Source organism: Balaenoptera physalus (assembly GCF_965194825.1).
Source record: "Balaenoptera physalus genome assembly, chromosome: 11".
Lineage (NCBI taxonomy): Eukaryota > Metazoa > Chordata > Mammalia > Artiodactyla > Balaenopteridae > Balaenoptera > Balaenoptera physalus.
Window position 1 is genome coordinate 39,931,751 of NC_138896.1, and position 26,818 is coordinate 39,958,568.

The window sequence follows — 26,818 nt, forward strand, 5'->3', positions numbered from 1 at the left end:
AACCGACCCCAATCTTGAGTCCTGGTGAATTGGGAAAATCATACAATTGCGTAGAAACCGCCTGTTTTGTTTGTGGTGCTAGGACTGTTCCTGGCTCGAAGTAGACGCTCAGTAGTTGTGGAGTTAATAATGCATTGGATAAATTCTGTTCAAGCTGTATGACTATTTTCTTTCGTTTTAGGTGCTTGAGGAACAGAAGAGAAATGCTGGCAATTCAATGTTAACACAAGCCCGAGGTCTCTGTCCAATTGAACTGTAAGAGATTGAGTTCCTGCCTGCGTTTGCCTGGTAGCCGCATCCCACAACAAGGGCGAACAACGGAATTGAGTTTTCTCCTGTCCCCAAACTTTACTCTGAGGAAAGCGGATTAAGGACGGAGTTCACTGACACTGCGTTTTGAGAAAGACGGAAAGGAAAAAGAAGCCCTTCAGTAAACAACAAAGCTCTCCTTTACAAATGCTGGTTTCCCAAGGTGGAAAATCCACAAACTGATTTCCGTGCCCTCAATTTTCCCTCTCCCCACCGCCACCAAATCAGAAGTAAAACAGAGCCCTGAAGTCCTCTAGGCGCGCCTCTAAATGACCCCTCGGAAGAGCGGTATGGGTGATGTCATCGCAGCGCGACGACAGGAAGTAAGCTCCTGGGCTGCGGTGCTGCGCGGAGTCCCGAGCTCCTGAGTCTGACAGCACCGCGATCTCCACTCCCATCTTCTTCTCGCCGCCATGGATATTGCCTGCGAGTCGCCCACGGAAAAAGGTGGAGAGACAGGGGAGTCAGATGAGACGGCCGCTGCTCCTGGGGGCCCGGGGGTTACTGACACGGACGGAATCACGGAGGAAACTGACGGAGACGCAGATGGGGAATTGAAAGAGGCCTCGGCTGAAGAAGGCGAGGTAGGGAGAGATGTGTTGATGAGGCCGGAGGAGTTGTGTCACTGGCTGCTTGACAGGCTTCTTGGTTGGTCCCTCCCAAGCTAAGATAGTCGAACTCACCATGACCCTTTAGATCTGCCATCGCGGGGTTGGGGGGAGAGAGGAGACAAAACCTTCAGAGCCGGTTCAGTTCCAGAGACCCAAGCACTGGGTCAATATTTTTAATCCCTGCCCTTAGGCGTTAAATCTACTTCTAAGGGAATTTCAAATAGCCTCTTGGTTTTCCTGGTGAGGAAATTGAGGTCAATGCCAATCGACACTGAAATTTAGGGCAAAAGCTAGAACCCAGGATTCCTAGTACCACTTTCACCCCAATATGGTTTCTTAGATATTGCTTAAGTGTAACTTTGTCATTATAGGCTGCAGAGTCGTTAAAGGGAGACTTTGAGGTAATTACTAATTTAGTCACGTTCTTTTCCTCTTGGGACATTTAACTGCTACCAGTGACCTGGGTGCTAATGTCCAAGGGTCTCTATAGCACCAAACCTATCAATTGTGCCATCCCAAGAATTCAGCAATGTTGCTCCGCTGAGCATCAGTCAGGATACTAGAATCTCAGCGTTCTCTAGGTTCCATTTCTAAAGGTAGAATCTTGGGGTCTTAGAGCTATAATTCCTGTTTGAATGTAAGTGTGAGAGCATGGGTGAAGACATTGGATTAAATGGAAACAGCCTTTCAGAGCATAAAGTTGTATCAAAATATATAAAGTTAAGAACTTTTAGAAAAAGAAAAATGTGACAAAACTACTTTAAGAAGGAACTTTTAAAACAGATCTCAAGGACAGAAAGGATTTAAGTAATAATTAGCTTAGTCCAGTAAAAAGCTCACTACATACAGAAATTTGCACCTAGAAGATAAAAAAAATTTTTGATGCTTCTGAAACACTTTTTTAAATTGATCATATACCAGACCACGAAGAAAAGCATAAATTCTTAAAAGTAGAAATCATAACAGATCATATCCTGTTAGTACAGTGCAATAGAACCTGAAATTAACAACAAAAATTTTCTCCCACTCCAACTCCCTCCAAAAAACTAACACCTGGACATTTTAAACTAGTTTCTAAATAGCCTTTGGATTAAAGAAATTAACAAAGAGAATGCCACATCAAATCCAATGGGATCTGACCAAAACTTTATTTAAAGAAAAATTCATAACCTTACATATTTTTACTAACAAACAAGAGATATCGAAAATAAGCACCCAGCTCAAGAAACCAGAAAAAGAACAAAATAAACCAGAAGAATGTAGGAGCAAGGAATTAATCGGGATGAAAGTAGATGTTAATGAATTAATGCTTTAAAAACATAAACAATAAAATGAAGACCTGGTTATTTGAAATGTAATTGTACAACATTATGAAATAAGAAAGGGCTATAGGCACTGATATGGAGATCTTTAAGCTTTAAGAAAATGTGATGTTCAAGTTTAGACCAAGTAATTTTGAAACTTCAAGAAAAATGGCTCATTTTTAAGGATAATATAAATCACCAAAATTGAAGCACAAAGAAGTTAGAAAATTTGTATGTATCAGTAACTAGAGAAGAAGGTGAAAAGGTTGTTAAAGATTTACTGCCTTCGCTCTCACGTACTTCTCATATTCCTGTATGAGTTTAAATGTGAGTTTCTCTTTAAGGAAACAGAAGTTAAATCTCATTAATGAGGTTTGTTGTATCCTTAGATTCTATATTGTTGGAGGGGATGAAGTTTGGATTTTTTTTTTGTTGTCATTATTAAACAGATATTAAACATCTAGAATGAGTAAAACAATGGTAAATATTTATGTGAGGAGAGATAAATAAGAGACAAACCTATCTTCAAAAAGTTGTCAGTCTAGGGGCTTCCCTGGTGGCGCAGTGGTTAAGAATCCGCCTGCCAGTGCAGGGCACACAGGTTCGAGCCCTGGTCCGGGAAAATCCCACATGCCACGGAGGAATGAACTAAGCCCATGCGCCACAGCTACTGAGCCTGCGCTCTAGAGCCCGCGAGCCACAACTACTAAGCCCGCGTGCTTAGAGCCCGTGCTCCGCAACAAGAGAAGCCACCGCAATGAGAAGCCCACGCACCGCAACAAGGAGTAGTCCCCAATTGCTGCAACGAGAGAAAGACCGCACGCAGCAACAAAGACCCAATGCAGCCAAAAATAAATTAATTAAAAGAACTAAAAAATAAATAAATAAAGTTCTCAGTCTAGTAATGGGAAGTAAATATTTGCATTATACAGTGGTATTGAAAGTTAGGAAGAAAAGAGCACTACATGTGGGAGAAGCTCACTTAAAAGTCCCAAATTCAAAAAAACACTGCTTTGATGAGAAGGTGCCTCCTTTTTAATATTCTTTCCACATGGAATCATCATCAGTAAAGAGATCTATAGATTTAGAAGAAGAAGAGCTGGCTGGGTGGAGAGGACTTTTCTGACATCCCCTCTAAAGAATGAGGTCAGAAGAAGGAGATCAGGGGGAGAGTGGTTTTCATGATCCTTGGCACTACATTGCCCTTGTAAACAGATGACTGGAACTAGGATCATAGCCTACCTGGAAAACTGGACTATTTAGTAGGTTTTCTTTCTACAGCTGGGCTAAAAACTCCTTTAGGAGAGACAGGGTAGCTTATATTTTGATGGTACAGCCAATGCCTGGAACCAAAAAACTACAGAAATAAGTGGATTTGTTGTGTTGTAATGAGAAATGATGTCTTCTTACCTTACCCAAGTCTGAGAAGTAGGCCAAATATATAAAGGGTTTCTTTTGTCTTCTTAGCTCAAGAGTCAGGATATCTCAGATTTAACAGCAGTTGAAAGGGAAGACTCATCATTACTTACTCCTGCAGCCAAAAAACTGAAAATAGATACCAAAGAAAAGAAAGAGAAGAAGCAGAAAGTGGATGAAGATGAGATTCAAAAGATGCAGTAAGTCACTTTTCTGATCTTTCCCCTTTCAAGGCTCTAACCTGACCACACAAAGTTAATACATTTTTCTTGTCCTTAAATTTTTCTTTTCTTTTTTAAACTCAAAAGAAAATAAAGCAATTAATATTGCATTATGTTATGGTATAGAAAATATAAGTAAAAATAAAAATATCACCATACCACCAAAATAAAAACTGTTAATATTTTGATGTATATTCACCAAGATATTTTCTTTACATATATATATCTAGAAATAAAATTAAATTAAAAATTTCAAAGATGTTAAAGACTGTTTGTAACCTGTTTTCCACATTATATATGGTAAATGTTTTCCATGTCAATAATTATACATCTAGGTCATAATTTTCTTCAAAATGGAAATAGCTTTGTTATGTTTTCTGATTATAAAAATGGGATAGGTTCATTGCAAATAATTCAGAAAATACAGAAAAATAGAAAAAATAATTACTTATAATTCCACCACCCAGAGTTTACCCAGGGTATATATTTGGGTATATACCTTTTCAGATATATTCTTTAATGTTTGATATATCAGTATATAGCTAAATATTTTCATGTCAGTAAATATGCCCATAAATCATCATTTTTAATGGCTGCATTGTATTCCATTATATGGATGAACTATAATGTAACCTATTTCTGTAGTTGTTCTGGGTTTTTTTTCTTCCTCTTTTGACAACATTATGATCAACATCTTTGAGCACATCTTTGCGTACTTGTCCATTTACTTCCTAAAATAAACTCCTAGAAGTGTAATTGGTAGTTTAAACAGTATGAACATTTTCAAAGGATTTTCATTTGTATTTCCAGATTCTCCAAAAAGGTTGCATGCATGAGTTTGTGTCCTCCCATCCTCACTAATACCATGCTTTTTAATACTTTTTTATCTGTTTTATGAAAAATGTTAATCTTGCTTTAGTTCATCATTTTAATTTCTTTAGTTAATACTGAAGCTTAATTTTTTTCCTCTCTATATATTGGCCATTGGTATATTTTGTAAATTTCCTATTCACTTCCTTTGCTCATTTTCTAAAATTGGTATGGCCATCTTTTAATTTATTTGAAAATTTAACTATATATTAAGATTATTAACCCTTTTCCATATATTTTATAAAATTTCCCCTTAATCTGTTAATGTTGGAAACTGCTAGTTTGAATATAAATTTACATATTAAATTTTTATCTTTAATGTGAAGTGTAGTGAGGTAGCCTTATGGGGAGAGAGAGCCTAATGCTGAAAACATAACCTGTATAGTGTGATTCAATGACCCAACATTGTTGTTTTTGTACTTAGTGAAGTAAGAAAGGAACTTGCATTTCACTTATTGTCAAGTTCCGTAAGAGTAGAAATGCTTTCTCTTCATTCCTCATAAACACTAAGCCTAATACTATTGATCCCTTGAAAATTTTATTTTTTAGATATCTGAGACTTGCTTTTATTGACATAATAATATATATCTTAAGTATTCATTCTTATAAGTGAACTTAATTACCTGAATCTTTGTCTAGAATCCTGGTTTCTTCTTTTTCTGAGGAGCAGCTGAACCGTTATGAAATGTATCGCCGGTCAGCTTTCCCTAAGGCAGCCATTAAAAGGGTAAGGATGGACTACCACACTCATTTCCATGAGCTATGAGAACTGAATGAGACTCAACAGCTGTATCCATTGGCATTTTGAAGTGAGGTGTTAGGCAAGTTGGTGGAACATTTAGGCAGGAAAATAAAAATAGCATGCCCCTCAATAATCTGACCAGTTGTAATTTTGTATTCTAGAGATAGGGTCTCAACAAATAGAATAGGCCATTATACACCTGAATCCTTTTGTTTTACTGGTGTCAATTTCAGATCCAGCCTTTAGTGAACTCTTTCAGTGCAGAGCTCTTATGGGTACTATGTTCCAAAGCCAGTCCTTGACTACCTTAATCACAGTCTTTTGTCCTTCTTTCAAGCTGATCCAGTCCATCACTGGTACCTCTGTGTCTCAGAATGTTGTTATTGCTATGTCTGGTATTTCCAAAGTTTTCGTCGGGGAGGTGGTAGAAGAAGGTGAGTGGTGTTGGTCTAAATACTGGATTGAGCCTGTGGTGGTCTTATTTCCAAGAATATCTATAGTGAGGGACTTATTAAGGCACCAGTGGTGGTTTCCATTTACACTAGAAAGGGAGCCTTGCATTCAGGAGAGCATGAACATTATTCCTTGAAAGTTTCAATACTGGAAGGCCTGGAAACACCTAGGAAATCTGCTCTCCTGATTCCTGTCCTCAGCCCAGGGTGACAGAAACAGACTTTGTATTTTCCTCCAATGGCTTTTGCTCATTTCTGCTGCCAAAAGTAAAGATACAAAAAAAAGCAATCACTGGGGCTGACCAGTGTGGTATGGTGAGTAGTTGTCCCTGATGTTATGATCCCTGGGAACTGCCCCCTGTCCATCAAGTAAAGAACCCGGCTGCTGCCCATTGCTAATTTCTAGCTGGTGAAATACCTATTCTTTTAAGGAGAAGATATGTTTTAAACTGTTGCCTATGATAAAACCTGATGTGGGATATACTAAAGCTAACATGATACATTTTATAGCATTCTCTTAAGAAGGGAAAATGTCTTGGTTTATTTCTTTAGCAAGCTTAAGAAGAGTTAATGAGAATTACAGGACTCAAAAGGATTATAATGCATAAGCTCTTGTGTGATAATGAAACTCTCTCCTTGCCCTCTGTTTAGCACTGGATGTGTGTGAGAAGTGGGGAGAAATGCCACCGCTACAACCCAAACATATGAGGGAGGCTGTTCGGAGGCTGAAGTCAAAGGGGCAAATTCCCAACTCGAAGCACAAAAAAATCATCTTCTTCTAGACCAAAGTCTAGAAGGGCCTGGTACTGAAGGAAGAAGTACTCATTCCAGAATTCCTATTGCATGAGACTCTCTGCACTGGTGCTTTAGTATCTCGGTCCTCGAAGGATTCCATGATGCTTTAATGTCTTTCTCAAAACTCTGATATTCATTACACCTTGAAGGCATGCAGCCTGTTTCATACTTGCCTTGACTAAATATTGGGACCTCTGAGGGCATTTTGAGGCATTTAACTATTACTGGCTAGTTGGAAGAAGAAAGGTTGATGAGGCTTAAGCATCTTCTGGACAGGAATGCTGCTTTCAGAAAGAAAACCCTTCCAAGACGGTTTGACGGTTTCACATTGAAGCCTGAAGTTGCAATGACTTAGGTTGTTTCTTACATTTGGTTTTAAGTAAATGAAACAATCAGAAACTTTTGACTTGTGATACTCTACCGTGAAGGACACGGTGACAGCAGGAGTAGTGGAATAGTCTGTCCTTGTAAACATTTTGGTGAGTGATCATTAAACTGTTTTCCAACTTGCCATGTGTGCGTTCATTTTCTGTCAAGCAGGTTGGAATGGTGGGGAGAAGTTCATCGTTCTTTTTTGGTGTCAGAATAAAACTGGTCTTGGCTTTTTTGTGAAAATTTGAGCCCTCCCCATTGCCTACCAGAACCATTAAAATTTTATCTCATAAAAGAGTACTTAAAAACAATGTAAAAACCCATATGTTTCAATTGCTATAAACAGATATACCAGAACCAATACTGTTTAATAAGTTTAATTTGCTTTTTTCAAGTGGTTCACAGAACCAGTACACTCAAGGTTTGATTAGATACTGCAACATTAATATTTCCCAATACTGACCAATATTCCAGTTCATTGGATACATTCTCATTGTTTTCCTCACGTAGAGGGGAATGGAGTGACCGTTTATTGACAGTGATTAGCAGTAATAAGGCTACTGTAATATAATTGGCAATCCCCAAGAATTCTTTCCTCTCAATCATTTGGTGTCATAACGAGAGGGGTTTTGAAGCTGTTCTCTTTTGAAGCTTTCCTGAGCATGTCTTAGTAAAGATTCCAATTCTGTTTAGCACCCTGAGTGGGGGAAACAGCTTGGACACACAAAGTTGGGCAAATCTGGATTATATTATCTTACATTAAAACTCATGGCTTTAAACGTGTAGTTAGTTAGCCAATGGAGAAGACACTTCAGTAGTGTATTCCACAAAGAAATGCTGTAAGACTCAGGCTAAATCTTGACCAAAAACTAATATATTGAAGGGAAAAACAAAAACAGATCTTCTCTCAGCTCTCAGAGGGAGCTTTTTAAGTGGTTATAAGAACTATACCTATTGCAGTTTGAGATACTGGATAAGGCTGAAATTTACAAATAATAAAGAAGGAAGTACACATCCCAAGTCTAGCCACTTAGCAAAGCCTCACAGTTTAAGGTTATCTGAGAGTGTTTCCCCTTGTATCTGTTGTAAGAGAGGGAGAAAATAATCCCCATTCAACAACAGCTACTATCCATACCTACCCAGAGGTGAATGGGAATATTCCTGTTCTAGCAGAAGGTGGGGGAAGATCCTGGGGAAGGCCGTAGTCCCTGAAAGGACAGGACATCACACCAGAATCTCTTGAAACACAGTAATTACTATGGTAAATCACAAGGCAATGACACAGCTCTTGCAGTTCTCAAATAACCAGTTGTCATCCTACTAGCTTGTGTAGCAATGTTGTTTCCATAGTTTTGTGATATTACTATAACTGTTTTCGGAAGTTTAGGCAAGTATTAAATAGGGGAGAGAAAAAAAAAAAAAAACACCTGAACTAGCCTATGGGGAAACTGATGTAAATGGGTTAAATGGAAGCATTTAAGTTATGGGGTATGTGAGGGGTGGCTTATCCCTTGTATATTCCATAGACAGGAACCATTCCTTTCAGAACCATGAAAAAGGGTACGTAAAGGTTGAGGCCTGTGGCAAAATGAGGGTCAGATGAAATACACAGCAAAAAGCAGCCATCATGAGAATAGAACCTACTCCTTCTGTCTTAAGTCTAATAGACTAGGTTAATTATTCCAGTGAGTTGAAAACAGAATTTGAGATTGATAACCGTCCCTGCAGCTCAGCTAAGAGAGATTTAAACCAGTCCATATGCACTAAAGCACATCTCTAGTACATCCGTGTAAACAGGGACTCTAGACGATCATAGACGATACGTAGTTGTAAGTGCTTCACAGCTGAAATGGTGATGTGCGGTGGCTGAAGTCTTTTGAGGGATAGCGGTGCTATCACTCCAGACATTTTCTTGAGGTATTGTTATTTCTTGTTCACGGAGTCTTAGAGCTCCAAGGCAGAAATCGTAAGCAGTCCACAGGAGCTGATACTACTATGTTTTCCTTCCGCCTTTTTCCTTTACGTTTATCCTGAGGGCTACAGACAAGGTCACATTTCTTCATTTTGAAAGTCGTTCTTCCCCCAATGAATAGGAGTATGAAGTTATACAAGATGATTTTTACTAAAATTCCATGGGACAATGACCCCAACCACATTTCCTGAGGCAGGAACTTCAAGTCACAATGCCCAAAGCTGTCACATAAGGAAATTCAAATTCTAGGGCTCCATTTGTTACATGGACGAGAGCGCCAGAGAGCCCAGAAACCTGACTGAGCTCTGCTCATTAGAGGGGTGAGCCTCAGCGCTTGCCAGATTTGTTTCTATTGCCTCCCACCAAGCACAAGCTTAAGGTGAGGGTGTACCAAGCAATTCTTTGCATGGAGGGACACAGTGGGTAGAAGAGGAGGTGAAGGGAAGAGAATCAGAATGTGATTTTATACCAATTCAGGTGAACCTAAGGTTGAATAATTCTATTTTCTGGCTACTGGCTCTCCCTCCTCCCCCTTTAAACACATTAGAAATGCCGTACTTGAGAGGAGTGTGATTCTTTTTGTTCATCATTCTGCCTTTGAAAAAGGCACTTAAGGGGGAGTCTGTGGAGGGATGCAGTTACCCTCTCTGTTGTATATCACCAAATAGCCCTAGTTTTCCATAATTTCTTTGGGAAAACCACCATGCAAGGATTCCTCTTAAACCTTCTGTACCCATACAGTTTCTGCCAGCACCACTTCTTGAACAATGACGCCTAGAAGTTTCTGATTTGCTACGAGAAGTGCTTTCTTTTACCTAAGGCTAATAGGTACGGCCCTAGAGCTAGTATTTTGGGACCTGAAGAACATGTCCCTGCTCTTGACTGAATATCTGATCTAACACTACCCTCAACTTTCATCTTTTCAGAACTGGAGCCAACATTTTAAAGATGTGTCCACATGTGGAAGTACCTCTACCACCTGATAATTTTTGCTGTTCTCTGGACCTTTCCTCTCTTCACCATACACTTTGTAAATAAGGTCACTAGAAGTGCACAGATAATTTAAGACATTACCACGGCCTTGCGTGAGGTGCTGTTTTCTGTGTTGGCTCCACGTGCCCTTCCTTATGATGCAGTCGGGCTTTTGGCCACAGCAGCACACTGACCCCTCCTCCCTCTCAGCAATGCTTAGGTTTCTTTCCTGAGTTCTAACAGAGCTCACTGCCTCGCTGGTTGCTGATTCTCCCATAAGTGCGTTACTTCACACTTACCTACACAAAACCTCACCTGTCACTTTCCTGAGTATTCACAGCCCAGTTTGTGAATCTTCTGTAATTTCACTTTTTTTCAATTTCTTCTGGTTTATCTTTCACTGCCTGGAAGCAGTGACATTTGATTGCACGGTAATATCCTACTTTCAGGTTATTTATAAAATTCTTAAATAAGGTTAAACCAAGCATCAACCCATAGGGAACTTACCCTGTTAACATTCTCTCTAGAAAGGTGTTTATTTTTAAGTCTCTGCATTGTTTCCTAAGCATGACAGAACATTCCCATAATCTCATAGTAATTGTTGTTTTTAAGATTGCCTTAGTGAAGAACCACAACAAAAAGTCTGTAAAAGTCTGAGCAAATTAGATCTTGTTCCTTCTTGAACACGTATTTCTTTTTATCCTCAAAAAACTAGAATATACAAGTCAGGCATGATTTCCCATAAAGGAAACCATTTTATCTTTCCTTCAGTAGGTCATGTGTGATTAAGACTTTAGTAACACTACTAAATCACTATTTTGCCATCTTGCCAATTCAAGGTGAGTTAGCTGATGAACTTCTGTCCAACACAGCTTGAAGTATATCACAGAGCAGTATGGATGAAGATAGGGTGTTGGTAAAGAATTCGGTAGTAAAGAAAGAGGGGGAAATAGCTCTTTCATCAGGCAGGGGCAAAACCTAGCTAGGTTGAAGGGTTTTGTTTTGCTTTGTCTTTTACTTAAGTCAAACTAACATGATTTTAAAAAGCCACAGTGATAGAGGGGCGTGAGAGGAAACAGGCTGAGATGTTAATGTTACGGTTTTATAACACATTTTCAGCTCCCAAACCACCAAGTGCTAACGAGAGTGCTGGTAGAAAGTCATAGTGCTGGGAAAGCAGGTGTGCCAGGGACCCCAGGGAGACAGGAAATAATCTGTGAGGTGCAGCTGTGGAAGAGGGACACGGCCAGCAACAGCGGCGCAGAACCAAGCTCCCCTACCGACCCTCACCATGTCATGCGTTCAAGCTAGCTCAGGGTGAATAGTTTCTTCTTAAATTTCAAACAGATTGCCTTATAGAAGGGAAAGATGATACAAGTGAGCTGCTACTGTTGTTTACTTCCTACCACAGCATCACAGCGATGAAAGCATCACAGAAAGAAAGCTTAACCCTGAAAAATCTGATTGTAATATGAGCCAAGATGACGTGAGCTTGGTTTCCTTTCCAAACAAGGCAGAATCCATGTCTCATTTATTCTTGTGCCTCCCCAGGCTCCCGCCTTGCTGGCTATTTCCTGTTCCACTCTACTACCGTGGCCGAAGCTCAGGCCAAGGACTTCTCAGGTCCACTACAGGAAGCTCTGGAACATAGAATCTTTGGTGGCTCTGTGGGTGACCAACTGAGAAGATGGGTACTCTGCCTTGTTCACACAGGTGGAGTAAGCAAATGTCTCTGCTGTGAAACCAGACGGTGAAATGACCCTACAGTGTTGAGGAGATTCCGCCTAGTGTGCAGAGGGCCAAAAGGCTTTATACAGGAAAGACGTGATGCCTGAGCCACGCACAAAGCTGCCCTCAACTTCCTGGAACGTGGTAATACTTTGCCCTGTCTTCCATCCAAGTCAGAACTGCTAGTAGAAAGGACACCATGAGGAGTGAGTTGAGCATCCTTAGCTGACTTGTCCAACACTGGATGGTGCCTGTCGCAGGTGGTGCGATTGCTGGTGATCTCCTCCTCTCTCCTTGGCACAGATGGCTGAGCCATTGCTGTCAGAGGTCAAAGAGCGGGTTATATTTCCTAATCTCCTGAAGAAGTTTTTCTTTATCCTGGTTGGCATGAGCCAATGCTTGTTTAGTTTCTATAAGTTCCTTTTGTAGGGTAGGCAGTTCTTGCACCTGAGGAACAATTAGTAATTCACAGTGAATGAATAAGGTAACACACCTTGCAGAAACATCCAGTAAGGGAACGAGGAGGAAGAATTCAAGCAGAACAACCCATAAGTTTGGTCAATGATCAAGAGAACCCAACTAGATATTTTCTAAGAGCCTAAACCCCTCTTCCGAGTTCATCAGTTGCAGGGACAGCAACAGGTGGAAGATGCCATCAGCAACTATTCACCTCCAGCTCCTGACTTACATCCTCTGTTCAGCACTTCTAGAAGCTGCTGCTAGGTGACAGGAGCCCACACCACCCAGCTGTACCCAGCACAAGCAGCCTTTTCAGCCCTCTGGGTTTTACCAGCTTCTGTGATTACAGCCCCTAAGGGTTTATGGGAAAGGTACTGTTCAGTTATATCCTCACCTGTGGGCCAAAAGCCTCCCCTGTGGGCACCAGAAACACCTGTTCTTTTGGGGGCTGCCTCTTCTCACTTTTAAGTACTTCGGCTGATGGTCTGTCCTGAGCAGCAGCTGGAAAAAAGTAAAGGTTCTAAATGACAAGCTGCCAGCAACACGCAGACTATTCCTAGTTGTCACCTATTCCCTTACAGGAGCAAAAAGGCAGAGAAGCCGGGAGGCTGACGAGCCCAACTCACCGCCAATGTGGAACACACCATCGTCACTCCGCTTCAGCACAACGTGCTCCATGGCTAGAGTGATGGGGATGGGGCCTGGAGAGGTCGGATAGATGGGGGGGATATCGTCCTATAGGAAAGAGAGAAACCACATGATGCCCCCAACCAGCTCAGAGCAGCTTAGGTAACAAGCCATGCTTCTACCATTGAGCTGGAAGCACTTTTATGTCAAATGTATGTTTATCCATACATTCTTGCGAGATGTGAGAGGCATAATTGAGTCTCTCCCACTCTAGAGGTGTTGAGACTGAGGATCTGATAACCTAATGGTCTTGCACAGTCATGCTGCATGCCAAGGGTCAGGGCTAGAGACAAGATCCTCTCACTTGAACCCAGGACTCTTTGCCAGAAACACATTTTTATGTACTACTGTAACACTGACAAAGAATGCTAATATGCATTTCCTCACTTGATCCTCACCACATTTTACAGGGACAGGAGAAGAAGTTACTGTCACTGCCAGAATCCCTTGCCTGACAAAGTCTAGGGTAAAACCCAAAAGTTCCTCTCACCTTTAGAGTGATCCTGGAGTTCAGGAGCTCAATCTGCATGGGAACTACCAGTGGGATCTCCTCATCCTCCAAGAAGGGCCCCAGGCCACTGAGCACCGAAGTGAGCAGCTCAAGGTCACAGCCCTGAAGCAAGAAACGCAGGAAGCCATTCTGTGTGGCCAGAGGGGAATGAACAGCTGCACCAGGCCCCACCTCAAAGCGAAGGCCTACAGCTGGCCTGATGCGGCCAGTCTTCAAAGTTGAGGCTTCCTGAAAGCTTGTGCCTTTGAGAAGAAAGACAGAAGGAAAACATATGAATTAATTACTAGCCAGTGATTGCTCTAAGCACTTTATATATATTTAATATTCCTAACAACCCTGGGCCAGAAGTATTATTATCATTCCCATTTTAGAGATGAAAGAACTACGGCACAGAGAGTAACTTGCCCAAAGTAACACAACTTGTAAGTAGCGAGGATACGATTTGCACGCAGGCAGCCTGACTGCAAAGACTGTGGGCTTGGCTACTTTGCTCTAATGCCTCTCATGACAGAAGGGATGTTAAGGACCAATAAAAAGCTGGTCTTGCTATGAATCAGAGGCACTGGGCTGATGGCCAAGGTAAAGCTCTTAAAACAGAGGACCCTTGGGAATTCCCTGGCGGTCCAGTGGTTAGGTCTCGGTGCTTTCACTGCTGTGGCCCAGGTTCAATCCCTGGTCAGGGAACTAAGATCCCGCAAGCCACACAGCACAGCCAAAAACAAACAAACAAGCAAACAAACAAACAGAGGACCCTCAACTCTGCTATATTTGATCACCTCTTCCTTTCTCCAAGTCTTGGTCTTCTCACCTCTCTCTGAGGAAGCCAAGCGGGATCTATGCTAATTTACTCAAACCACATAAAGAATAATCTCAGGTGTAGCCAAGGCTATGAAACAACTTACATACTTATATAAATGCAAATTGGTACAACCATTCTGGAAAACAGATTGGCATTATCTACTAAGGTTAAAGCTATACCTACCCTAATGACCTAACAATTATTTCCTCAGGAATATAAACCTGGAGAAACTCTCCAACATACATATCAGGAGACGTGTACAAGGATGGGCATGTCAAGACAACCCTATTTGAAATAGCAAAAAAACTGGAAACAACCCAAATGTCTGTTCAGAATAGACTGAAGAAGTAACTAGAGTAATGGGTACAAGAGATATTTTGGGGGTGATGGTGATGGCTGTAGAACCCTGTAAGCTTACTAATATTTATCAAATTGTATACTTACAAGGAGTGAATTTCATAGTACGCATAAGCAGTTTTTAAAAAAGCAAAAAGTGGTATATTTCTGCAATAGAATATTATATAGTAGTAAAAATGAATAAATTATAGCTAACTCAACAACCTAGAAGAATCTGAAGAATATCATGGTACTTGAAGGAAGCAAATCACAAAAGAATACAAACTATGATTCCATTTAGAAAAACCTGAAAAACTGCAAAGCTAAATAATACATTGATACAAACACATGCAGAAGAATTGTAAAGCAAGAGAATGAGAAATACAAAATTCAGGACAGTGATTCCCTACGATAGGTGAGAGGCAAGAGGAAGGTTCTGGAGAGGGACTCCCAGGGACTTCAAAGTTAATGGTACTGTTCCATTTACTAAACTAGGTAGTGGGTACATGGGTTCATTGTATTGTTGTTATTTTATACCTTATATATATTTTATAAGTATTCTTTTAGTATCTACTCAATATTTTTAAAAAATTTTTTAAACAAAGCATGTAGCATAAGCCCAGATTTTTCCTGTCATCTTTTAAAGTATAAATGATAATTCACATCAAAGGACTGAATCAGAAGTTCCCTCATCAGATATAGCTTGATGTTAGCAGCCTCACAAAGAAGTGGACACAGTCCTCATGTATAAGCATAAGGAGCACCTGGGAGGTGAGGATGGAGACTAGCCTACTGAGTACAAAACCCCAGAAAGAGCTCTGGGAGAGGCAGCTTGCAAGAAGGAGGCTTCATTAGACTTCTTCCTCCCCCTAATGGCTGCTGGAGAGAAGCGCCAAGGGCTTGGCACTAAGGTAGCTGCCCCTGGAGCACAGTGACAGGAGCAAGTTAAGCTATGGATGCCCCAGAAAAATCCCACCAGCTCTCTTGCAATCGCACCATCCTCACCTGGGCACTGTCCATGCAGGAACTGCCAGAGTCCCACGGTGCCTAGCTGCTGGAGGGTCAGCTCCTCTGCTTGCAGGGCCACAGTCAGGTCCTCACCACGTACCTCAATCCCCAAAGACACCTCATTCACCTTCAGGACCAGAACTGAAACCTGTAAAAGGAGACTCCCTTAGCTGAGTCCCAAGCTTCCAGCTTAGAGCGTACCCTCTGCAGAGAAGAAAGTAGAACAACTGACCAGGTGAAGATGGAGGTCTTCCCCACTGGGTGAGGCTGAACTGTTGGCCTCTGGTGATCCCTGGCCATAACTATCCGCAACAGGGCTCCCTTGAACACCTGCACTGTCTAAGACATTGGGAAGAGATCCTGGTGGAAGAGATTCTGGACCAGACTCTGAATAAGAAAGATAACAAAAGAATTTGAGAGTCAAAAAATTCTATTCAAATCCAATCTCTAAAAACAGTGACAACTGTAAAAACAAAACATTTATGACACTCATGAGACAACTGGAAATTTGAAGACTAACTAGATATTTAATGAATTTAGGGAATTATTGTTAATTTTTAAAAGGACAATGGTATTTGGTCACCTTAAAGAAAGTCTGTAAATGGAAGCAACTTAAGTGTCTACGGACGGATAAATGGTTAAACAAAATGTGGTATAAACATACAACAAATAATGGTCTTAAAAAGGAAGGAAATTCTGACACATGCTACATACAACGTAAATGAACCTTAAGGACATTTTATGTGAAATGAAACAAGCCAGTCACGTATGGTTCCATTTATGTGAGGTACCCAGAGTCGTCAAATTCATAGAGACAGAAAGTAGAATGGTGATTGCCAGGGGCTGGTGGAAGAGGCAATGAGGAGTTATTGTTTAATGGGTATAGAGTTTTGCAAGATGAAAGAGCTCTGGAGATGGATAGTGGTGACGGTTGCGCAATGATTTGAACGTAATTAATGCTACTAAATTATAGTTTTAAATAGTTAAGATGGTAAATTTTATGTTATGTGTATTGTATTTTACCATAATTTTTTTTAATTTTTAATATTTTAAAAATTTGTATTTTCTAGAGATGCATAATGAAAATATTTATGGATAAAATGATATGTTTGGGGTTTGCTCCAAAATAATATGGGAGGAAGGGAAGTGGGCAGAAGAATATATAAAACAAGAATGGCCATGAGTTCTTAATATCTGAAGCTAGGTAATGGGTATATGAAGGTTCGCTATTTGATTCTGTCTATTTTTAAATATTTGGATTCTCCCATAAGAAATTAATAATAATAACAAAACAAACATGGATATATACCATCCAGCTTAAGAAACAGTACATTCTCTTTTTATTTTCATTTAGATACTCTTAAGGGGAGATTTTAAAAGTTTTCATTTCAATAAGCTGAAAGAACTAGTGTTAACTCCTAGTGGTGATTAATCTAATGCCTAAAGGTTACTTGTTTTATCATAGACAAAAAGCTCCTAGTCATTTTCCAACAATAAAATACATAGTTTAGGCAAAGAGCAGACAATAAACACACACACCATTGATACAGCCACAGAATTAGTCTTACCACCACAGCTACATGGCTGTAAGACTAGCGCTCTCTTCTTTGAGTGTTGTTCTGTGATAAAGGTCAAGTACTAATCAATAACCTAGAAGATGTGGGGATAAAGTCAGCGCCACAGATCCACTAAAATTTCTCTCTTCTTTTGGTTTTTTGATTAAGAAAATGTCTACTTTATCAAATCTCAGCTCCTTTTGCATCCTGCTGGTCTGAATACAGGCATCAGAAAGAACACTCTTGGGGCTCTACAACTCTGCCCGGCTCTGCTTCCACCTACCAGACTCCAAGAGCATCACAAAGCTCTCACTGCCATCACTGTCCACTGAAATCCGGTCTTCAGGGCCACTGTTATCCAATGAGACACCATCAAATGACTGCTGAGATACTGTCCTCTTCATGGAGAAAAATCGGAGTCGGGCAGCACCTCCACTTACTGGGGCTGCCACCCCTTCATCTGTCTTGGCCATGGGCTCCCTGTTTAAAAAACAAAAACAAAACCCACAAATGTGGCTTAGGAGGTATGTTGTTCCATTCCCTTGCAATACCCATCCTTTTCAGCCCAGACCGTTATTGTATACATAAACTTTGATGTCAACTATTACCTGCTACAAGACCATTTTTCAACTGCTGGCCTTTCTGAATCCTCATATTCCAGCATTTCAAACTGCATAGGCAGTTCTCCCATATCAAATGTCAAGGTTATTCAGGGTCATCCCATGTACAGAAGAGACCAACTACCTACAGCCCTGGTGCTTATGAATGGTACCTGAAACCCATGTTCATTCCTCAAGTACTTACTGAATAACCTCTGCATACAAGGCACCATACAAGGCACCAGGCAGTGGTGGGGAGTGATGAATAAGACACCCCCTGTCCTCAAAGAATGTACATTCTATCAGGAGAGAGGAGACTTATACACAAATAACCTTATATGGTAGTAAGTCACACACACCGTAAGAGGGACAGGGGTACAAGCCAAAGGCTAGGCAATACCAAAGAGGGGAAAGGATGAAGAGAACGGCTCTGTGGAAAGAGATGATGTTTGAGGTGGTCCTTGAAGGACAGTGAAAGAGATGACGAAGAGGGCCTTCCATGGGGAAGAAACAGCATGAGCAAAGGCATGGAGTCAGAAAACGAAATGTACCTTTGGAGACTAGTAAAGAGCTCAACTCAGCTGGAGCGGAAGTTTTGTCGAGGGAGAGCAATAGAAGATAAAGTTAGACAGGTTTCTTTAAAGAAACCTTTAAAGACCTTATGTGCCCACCCTCCTATTTTATTTATAGGTGAAGAAACTGACTCAGTCCCAGTTAAAGGTAGAATTAAGAAGAACCCAAGTCTCTTAACTTCTTGCTAAGTGCTTTTTTCACTTTACCACATGAGTGGCAGCCAGATTATAGAAAACCCTGGACAAAAGATAATGCATGAAAGTGCTCTGAAAACTGTGAAGTGCAGGAGGCATACGGGAAATCTCTGTACTGTCTACTCAATATTGCTGTGAAGCTAAAACTGCTCTAGAAAATAAAGTCTATTTTAAAAAACTGTAAAGTGCCATGTGGATATATCATAATAACTAATTATTCCACACTAAGAAGTTCAAACTCAATTCAGGGAGAATAAAGAAAAAGCCAGAAGGCTTTAGAAAAGGGAAATAACAAGATCATACCTGTGGTTTAAGAAGTTTGACCTGGGACTTCCCTGGTGGCACAATGGTTGAGAATCCGCCTGCAAATGCAGGGCACATGGGTTCAAGCCCCGATCTGGGAAGATCCCACATGCCGCGGAGCAACTAAGCTCGTGTCCCACAACTACTGAGCCTGCGCTCTAGAGCCCACAAGCCACAACTACTGAGCCCGCGTGCCACAACTACTGAAGCCCGCACGCCTAGAGCCCGAGCTCTGCAACAAGAGAAGCCACCGCAACGAGAAGGCCACGCACCATAATGAAGAGTAGCCCCCGCTCACCGCAACTAGAGAAAGCCCGTGCGCAGCAACGAAGACCCAATGCAGCCAAAAATAAATTAATTAATTAATTAATTTAAAAAAAAAGAAGTTTGACCTGCCTTTTTCAAATATGCTAGAGAGGGAAAGATACCCAATGAGGAAATCAACTAATAGTTCACTAAAATAGTCCACATGTGGGAGAAGACAGGAAAAACGGATGTGAGACTCCCTAGAGCTCTGCTCCCAGCGTCATCCTCACAGGAACATTATCATCTAAAGGGGAACTCATTAGAAATGCAGCTTCTCAGGCTCCATCCCAGACCTACTGGACAAGGAACTCTGGGGACAGGGCTCAGCACTCTGTGTTTTAACAAGCCTCCAGATGATTCTGAAGCATGCTTAAGTTTAAAAGTATGGTCAGAACCTGACAAATGCCTGGAAGACGCAGAGCTTGAATGAGCAAGAGAATGATGCCACCAAAAAAAGAAAGAAAAAGAGAACTGGCTGGGGGAGGGAGGGATAAGGAATTTAGTTTTATATATGTGAGGTTCAAGGCACCCCTGGGAGATCAATGTGGACCTATGGGCAGTAGATAGTTTTAAAGCAAGAGCAGGGGAGGGGAGGAAAGTCAGGACTGAAAATAAGGACTCTCACAGACGTGAGGAGATGGACAAAATAACCTAGAGAGAGTACAGCTGATCCTTGAACAACACGGGTTTGAACTGCACAGGTCCATTTATATGCATATTTTTTTCAAGAGTAAATACTATAGTACTGCACAATCCACGGATGGTTGAATCTGTGGATGCGTTGGAACCATGCATATGCAGGAACCTCTTATAGGTAAGGCCAACTATAGGTTACATGCAGATTTTCAACTGCACAGAGATTCAGTGCTCCTAATCACCACATTGATCAAGGGTCAAATGTATTCAAAAATGTAGAGTGATATAAACCTTCTGAAAGTTTGGCAAATTCATCAAGAACCTTAAAATGTTTGTAGTGTTTGACCCAGTAATTCCACTTCTGGGTTTTATTCTAAAGATTTAGATAAGCATAAAGAGTAATGTTCACAAAAATAGGGACGTTTAACACAGCCTTGGTTTTATTATTATATTTGCAAGAATATAATAGAGCAATTAAAAATTATATGTTCAAGTACCTCATGAATGGGAAACTATTCACAATAAATCATAAAGTGAATAAAATTGGAAATTTTCTGTATTATATAGAAATAATATAAATACACAAATATTATAAAATAATATTTGTGTACTTTATATGAGTAGGCACATATAAGCATTCACATGGATACACAAATATGTGTCGAAAAATTGGAAGCAAACAGATGCAAATGTAAATAATGGCTATCTCTGGATAGTGTCATTACAAGTGACTGCTACATTTTCTTCTTTATTCTTTTATTTTTCCACATTTTCAATGAAATGAACACAAATCATTTTTATAATTTAAAAAATAAAAATTATGACAAAAGTGATCAGAATATGGACAGCCTAGTGCTGTGGAACAGTTCCATTTACAGGATAAAAGGAAGAAGAGAGCAGCCAAGGGAAAGGAAAAGACTCCTTCCGAGAAGTGTGAGGAACTGGGTGGGTTACAAATGCCCAGAATGAACTGACCAGCAAGGCTGACTGCACAGAGGAGTCCTGGAAAAAGATGACTGAGAAAAGGCCACTGGCCTGGGCAGTTAGGAAGTCAGTGTTGGTGTTTCAAAAAGAGTTTGTATCACACACCTTTCTTTTCTCCTTTTTACCTCTCTTTTCCCATCTCCCTTACTCTTCTCTAATTAGAAAAGGTAGCACATTAGGTGACTGGGAGTCCAGGCTTTCAATCCTCACCCCACCACTCACAAGCTGTGTGATCTTGAGCAAGTTTCTTACCTCTCCGAGCCTCAGTTTTCTCATCTGTAAAATGTGGAGTGATATTAGGACCTGCCTTATAGGGTTCTTACAATAATTCAATGCATTAATATTGTAATATTTAGGACAAGGCCTGACACATAGAAAGTACTCAATAAATGTTGCCTAGTATTATTACATAATTAATCCTTTAAGCTTTCCTTCTCTTTCCTCCTAGGCTATCTAGGCCTAGCAGGTACTAGTATACCCACAGGCATTGCTCTGAGACACACTTAAGAAAATCCACTTAGACAAAAGTTCTAAAGCCACTGATCTTCAAACCATGGTCCCCAAGCCACAATGTGTCCCAGCAAAGATTTCCCATAGTTTTCATTATCTTTCCTAAAACCACAGGCACCCATGGAAAAATCTATACCTTCCCACTCTTCTGACTGTGCATTTCTGTGTTTTCTGCTTACTCCCCACTGTAGCCCCGGCATCTAACACAGAGCCTGGCACACAGTAAGGGCTCAAAAAATACTTGTTGAACGGATGAGTGAAATTCTTCCTTCTCTATTACTCTGACAGATATAGATAAGGTGTACCAGAAAGAGCAAGTCCAAAGCCCCAGCTTTTCTAGTTATAAGATACAGGATCCATGGGCTCATCCTCTCTGAAGCTTCCATTTCCTCAGTTATAAACTGGGGATACAAACATCTGCAGCGACCTCCCCGAGCTGCTGTGGAGATTACATCAAACAAAATACTATGTGAGAGACCACTGAAGAGAATAAAATATCATACAGATGCCAGGTATTATTATTCTGATACAGCATAGCTGTATCAATAATAGTGAATCAGTGAAAGAGGAGACAGCTTGATGCTGAGAAGCAATAAATGTTGACTTGAAAACTGCCATGAGAGGCATGAGAAAATCCATGGGATTTTGTTATTTTATTGCAATTTCTGGTTCTTCTCCTATCACAGAATTAGGTGTAGTCCTGAAAATAAAGTCCCTCTGACTGGTATGCTTACATCCTCTAAGTAGCCTGAAAGTTCTTCCGCTGCTCTACAGGCAGCTCCAAAAACTAAAGGCTTTGCCACATTAACTAGACCATTCCATACACGCTCCTGGACCACACGGTGCTTCCCAATCTACAAGTGCACACGGCAGGAGGCCTGAGCCCAATGGCCAGAGTTAGGAGGGAGAGAGGAGGCGAATGAAGGAGGCAGAGAACCACTCACTTGGCTGGGGGCAGAGACAGCATCTTGTGCATGGTGGAGGTCATTCGGTCTCTGCCCAGACTGAAGGCATCCTTAGTCAGGGACATAGCTTCCTTGGTGAGGTCCATGGTGGCATGTAGAGCCTCCTTTGTGGCATCCTTGGTCATGTGAATAGCACTTGATAATTCTCCCTCAATGTTCTTCAAGGGGATGAGCTCGCCCTGTCCATTCACAGCAGTATCCTTGTCCCCTGGGGGCTTCAACTCAGCTGGTGAGCTAGGTGCCTGGGCGCTGCTCAGTCTCTTGGCCTGTAAGGAATCAACTGCCTCATGGCCCTTCCCTGCCTCCTGCTGTGCAAGAGAATCTGAGTCCTGCACTTCTCCACTGCTATGGAGAGGCAGCGGCCTATCCTGGGATGCATCCAGATTTTCAACGCCACTGTCCTCCAGAACCTTCCTGGGGCTTGCTGGGCCCTGTTCTGAGGAGGCATCAGACTTCAGCTCCCTATCCTCTGAAGGAGACAGCTCTGAATCTACGAGGCTCGTAGTATCTGAATCCTCAGAGTCAGCTTCGACAGCCCCAGGGACAGGATGCATGAGCAGAGCCACCTCAGCACTGGGGAAGAGGACGCCAATGCAAGCTGTCTGGTCCTGCAGAGGAGACCCAGTCATGGCCTCGGTGTCCTTAGTAAGCTGCTCCTGAAGACCCTGGAGCACCTCCTTCAGGCGGAGGAGAGCCAAGTACTGGTAGTGGTCAAGCCTCACTCGGACATGCTCAGGGGAGTGTACGAGCACATGCACATCTGCCGTGTCCTCCAGCTCTGTCAGAGGCCCTTTGTTATCCACACTACTGCTGCCTTCTTTCAGAATTTCCATGACTTCTGTAAGGCTTGATAGGCTTTTCAAATCATGCTCAGTCTTTGACCTCTGATGGGACACAGTGTCAGGGGCAAGGGCCTCAGAATGGACAGGACTGCCAAAGCTGGCGGATGCTTTCAGCCTCCCTTCTGTGGCCATAAGGAGCTTTCGTGCCTGGGCTTGCTGCCAGCGGAGGGGTAGGCAGGCCCAAATCGACAAGGGGAAGGGGGCCACAAAATTCAAGGAATGGCCTTTGAAGTTCTCTGTTCCCTCAAAGTCCAAGGAGATCTGGGTGAAGTGGATGGACCAGAGATCCTGGGAAGCCTTAAGCCTCTGGGGAGGGAGGGCACTAGATTGAGGGAGTCGGGAATCCACCTGGAAGGCGTGATGCAAAAACAGCATGTGCAGAAGGCTAAAGCCGCCTGGCACCTTGGGAAACTGAACATAATTGGAATGAAAGAACTCAGCAGCAGCAAAACCCCGGAAGAGACTCTGGAGGTCTGGACAGCTACAATGTGGGGCGTGACGTGTATTGGTGGCAGTCACGCCTGATGCAGAGAAGACAAGGGCCTGGGGACGGTGCAACCCAGCCCGCTCTCTCTTCTCCAGCGGGAAGCTCACCTTCAGAGAGAAAATGAAACCCAATTCAGAATGGCCAGCTGAGCAACTCTGCAACCCACCATTAATAAACACATGAAAGACCATTTGGGCTGAACCCAAAACTGCTTTCCTTACTTCTATCAAATGAACAGAGCAGAAACTTGGATTATAGCCATGGTAGAAGTGCAGCTGTGGCTGCCAACAGGGAACAAAAATCCCACTCTCTACCCTACCTTCAACCAGAAGGCATCCAGTCGGATGTCCAAGTGTTCATCTTTCTGGCTTGAATCTTCCAGCTTGTAGATAGCTTTGAACTGCTCCAAGCTGCGGTATAAATCCAGGCAGAAGAGGTTTCCCCAGAGCAAGCTGACAGGATCCATAGTAAATGTCAGACCATTTAACTGAATGTAAAGATTGGGACAGGGAACTGGAAAGCAGAGAAAAAAAGAATCACCATGAATGAAGTAGCAGCTCGACTCTTACTTATCAGCTAATATTCATTTTATTATCAAAGGTATATATTTACACAGGGAAGAGTTTTCAACAAAGGTGTGCTAAACTAACTCAAACACTTAAAACTCCAAATAACAAACAGAATATAAGCAGAGAGCCCCCGAGGCTGACAAATGTGAAGAGCAAGAGCAAGACAGTAAGGAATGACCAGAGCAGGTGCTTACCTGGCAGCTCCTGATTATCGGGGAAGTAATACTCTGTGAACTCAATATGAATGGCAGAGACCTGAGTGGGGAGGTTGTGAAGTTTCCGACTGCAGGAAAGGAGCGTCGATGGCTTCTTACTTGGCTGTCCAGCTGTAGAAACCTATGCAATCACGAGTTGCTGTTAGCATCTATACAGCACCCAGAATAGAATTTCCTCCATTTCCTCTGAGATGGGAGGATAAAGCCTCTACAATTCTTCCAAAGTCTGTCACAGGGAGCAGAGTGCTCTTCACGCAGATTCCAGGCATTCTCACACCTGACTAACACTATCTACAAGTTCGTTTTTTCAGTGAAAGGTTTGTAGCGGGGTATTCAGAGCAAAGTGGGGAATCCCAAGTCCTGATCTCAGCAGTCACACTCAGAAAGAAACAGACCAAAGTGTCAAATCCACCTGGAAGGGAGGGAAACAGCCCCTGAATTCTACAACCTTGATCACATGTGTTGCGTTCCAAATGAACTGCTCCACCCCTTTCCAGCCTTGTTTCCCTGTGTCGTGGGCTCCTTACCTGGTGGACATCCAAGTCATCCACCCGTATTACCAAGCAGCTAGAGCGCAGGCGATTCCATGCTGGAGGCCGAAAGACAGCCTGTCGGCCCTGAGAGGGGCTTCTCTCAAGGGGGTTCTTTCGAGGACTGGAGAGAGAATCTAAATAAAAATAAGAAGGTGGGAAAAAGAATCAGATACACTCAACTATCATCATTAATAGAATTCGGAAAGTAAAAACCCTAAGATCATTAATGCTATATGTAGGAAAGAGTTTAACACTGGCAAGCTCCAGGATGGAACTCAAAAACTATTCTCTCCTTAAGACCAAGGCAACGGCCTATTGAATAGAGAAGCTAACAACCTCTCTTCCACACTGCAGCTATCCCTGGAGACAAACAGGACTCCGTAAAGAAAAAAGTCACGGATGTCTCTCCGTGGGATAAAGTTGGAATAATCAGCTGGGAGTAAGTTGGGATAATTAGCCAGTCCAGTGCTTTATCGCCACTGGATACTCAAAGGTAAATGTCAAGAGGCAAAGCAACAGGAGTCCTCCAGCTCCTCATAACCCACCTGCTTTCCTCCGGAAGGGAGAGCCTACCCCCAGGTGCCAGGGTTGTTTCAGACCTGTCTCCTCATGCCACTTCTCCATTTTACTCTGAAATTCCATCACCAGCTTCTGGGCCCACTGGCCTCGGGTCTCCATGGCCTCACAGTGACGTACCCAATGTTTGCAGCTATCGCCTGTGCGATAAAGCAAAAAGATTTTAGTCTAAGGTCATGATCCAATGTTACATTTTTCTTTTCCATTGGTATAGTTTTCCATAATTCAGAATCTGATCCCTCACCGCCAATCCAAAATTCTCTGGGATAAGTAAAAATTATCTAGTGAGAGCACTCAAGTTCTTCTGGATTCTATATGTGATTTTTCCCTAGGGTTCCCTAAAGGCCAGCTGCTGACTTTTGCCATCTTTGACCATGGACCACTGGAGAGGCTCTAAAACTAGTGGAAGTAAGGGGTAGAGCACAGAATCAAAAGCAACATCTCAGACACTGCCTGCCCTCCTACTGCTTCTCATCAACAGTGGACCCTGCAAGTTTCCAGAAGATGTTCTCTTGAAAAGGACTATTGCCAACACCTCTCTGAGCATGTGCTGCAATCCCTGGCACCCTTCTGCTGGGCAGTCAGGGATGAACCCAGGCATATGGCCTCAATACTTAGGCCACGCTAAAACTGCACCCATTCAGAATTCTCCTACCTGCCCAGTGGAAGGGGTAATAGTCAAATGCCATCTTGCGAAAGGTAAGCTGCATTGCACCACCCATGAGTCTGTTTGCGGAGACACCTACAAAGAAAAATAAAGGTGAACAGCAGCAGAAGAAACACAGGCTTAAACACCACTTGAAGCACTTAAAAGTCCTCCTAAGGGTCAGCTCCAAAGCCTGGCTGATACATAAGTGCAGCCAAAAGGCCATGATGTCAGGTGATTTGCAAGGCTGAGGCCCTCCTCTTTTGAATTGCAATGGACATGCTCTAAAAGATTTTTTTAAAAAAGCATATTCCACTGTCTCTGTAAATGGCTGTCAGAATTCCAGAAAGACAAAAGAAACTGCAAAACTCAGGATTCTGGAATTCCAATCCTAGGTCTCCCACAGGCACACTTGACAACCCTGACTGGTTGGTTCCCCCAAACCTGGCAATAGTAGTATTGCTGTCCCTCAGCACAACACCTGGAGCGGCATAAGCCAAACTCCCCAAAAAACAGGACCCATGTTACTTCCTTTCATTTCTTAGCTAAAGCTGTGATGTAAGACTGTCATTACACACTGTACATACGAAGTACCATGGAACACTAAAAACACTGCACTAACAAGGACATTATAAACATACAGAATAGTGTAGATAAATTGAATTTTTTTGCAATAAGTCAAATATTCTATTGTTTACCTTGAATTTACATTTAATTCTTACTAAATGAATGAACTTTCCATGTTTCTGTCTTATCTCTC

General features: G+C 42.0%; 2 protein-coding genes across 5 annotated transcripts in view; one reads left to right on the forward strand and one right to left on the reverse strand.

The window, feature by feature from the left end:
- Window positions 1-203: 203 nt before the first annotated feature.
- Window positions 204-7,231, forward strand: TAF11 (TATA-box binding protein associated factor 11). 2 transcript variants are annotated; one of them, XM_082415075.1, is made up of 5 exons: window positions 204-893; window positions 3,692-3,840; window positions 5,371-5,458; window positions 5,811-5,907; window positions 6,577-7,231. In XM_082415075.1, exons 1-5 carry the CDS (start codon window positions 723-725, stop codon window positions 6,705-6,707), a joined length of 636 nt encoding a protein of 211 aa, XP_082271201.1. In that variant the 5' UTR covers window positions 204-722; the 3' UTR covers window positions 6,708-7,231. The 2 variants fall into 2 exon arrangements, with proteins under 2 accessions (XP_082271201.1, XP_082271202.1); XM_082415076.1 differs by lacking the exon at window positions 5,811-5,907 and having other exon boundaries at window positions 236-893.
- Window positions 7,232-7,453: 222 nt separating this feature from the next.
- BLTP3A (bridge-like lipid transfer protein family member 3A) overlaps window positions 7,454-26,818 on the reverse strand; it is a 58,974-nt gene continuing 39,609 nt past the window's right edge. The window contains exons 9-21 of one of the 3 annotated variants that reach the window (XM_082415035.1): window positions 26,068-26,154; window positions 25,382-25,552; window positions 24,831-24,970; window positions 24,283-24,424; window positions 23,839-24,032; window positions 22,170-23,626; window positions 17,404-17,600; window positions 15,797-15,951; window positions 15,562-15,712; window positions 13,401-13,663; window positions 12,850-12,958; window positions 12,618-12,724; window positions 7,454-12,211 (exon numbers count right to left, since the gene is read on the reverse strand). In XM_082415035.1, the coding sequence (XP_082271161.1) occupies window positions 12,086-12,211; window positions 12,618-12,724; window positions 12,850-12,958; window positions 13,401-13,663; window positions 15,562-15,712; window positions 15,797-15,951; window positions 17,404-17,600; window positions 22,170-23,626; window positions 23,839-24,032; window positions 24,283-24,424; window positions 24,831-24,970; window positions 25,382-25,552; window positions 26,068-26,154 (3,299 nt within the window). In that variant the 3' untranslated portion in view covers window positions 7,454-12,085. The remainder of the gene's footprint in view (window positions 12,212-12,617; window positions 12,725-12,849; window positions 12,959-13,400; window positions 13,664-15,561; window positions 15,713-15,796; window positions 15,952-17,403; window positions 17,601-22,169; window positions 23,627-23,838; window positions 24,033-24,282; window positions 24,425-24,830; window positions 24,971-25,381; window positions 25,553-26,067; window positions 26,155-26,818) is intronic. The other 2 variants (XM_082415036.1, XM_082415037.1) reach the window with 2 other exon arrangements.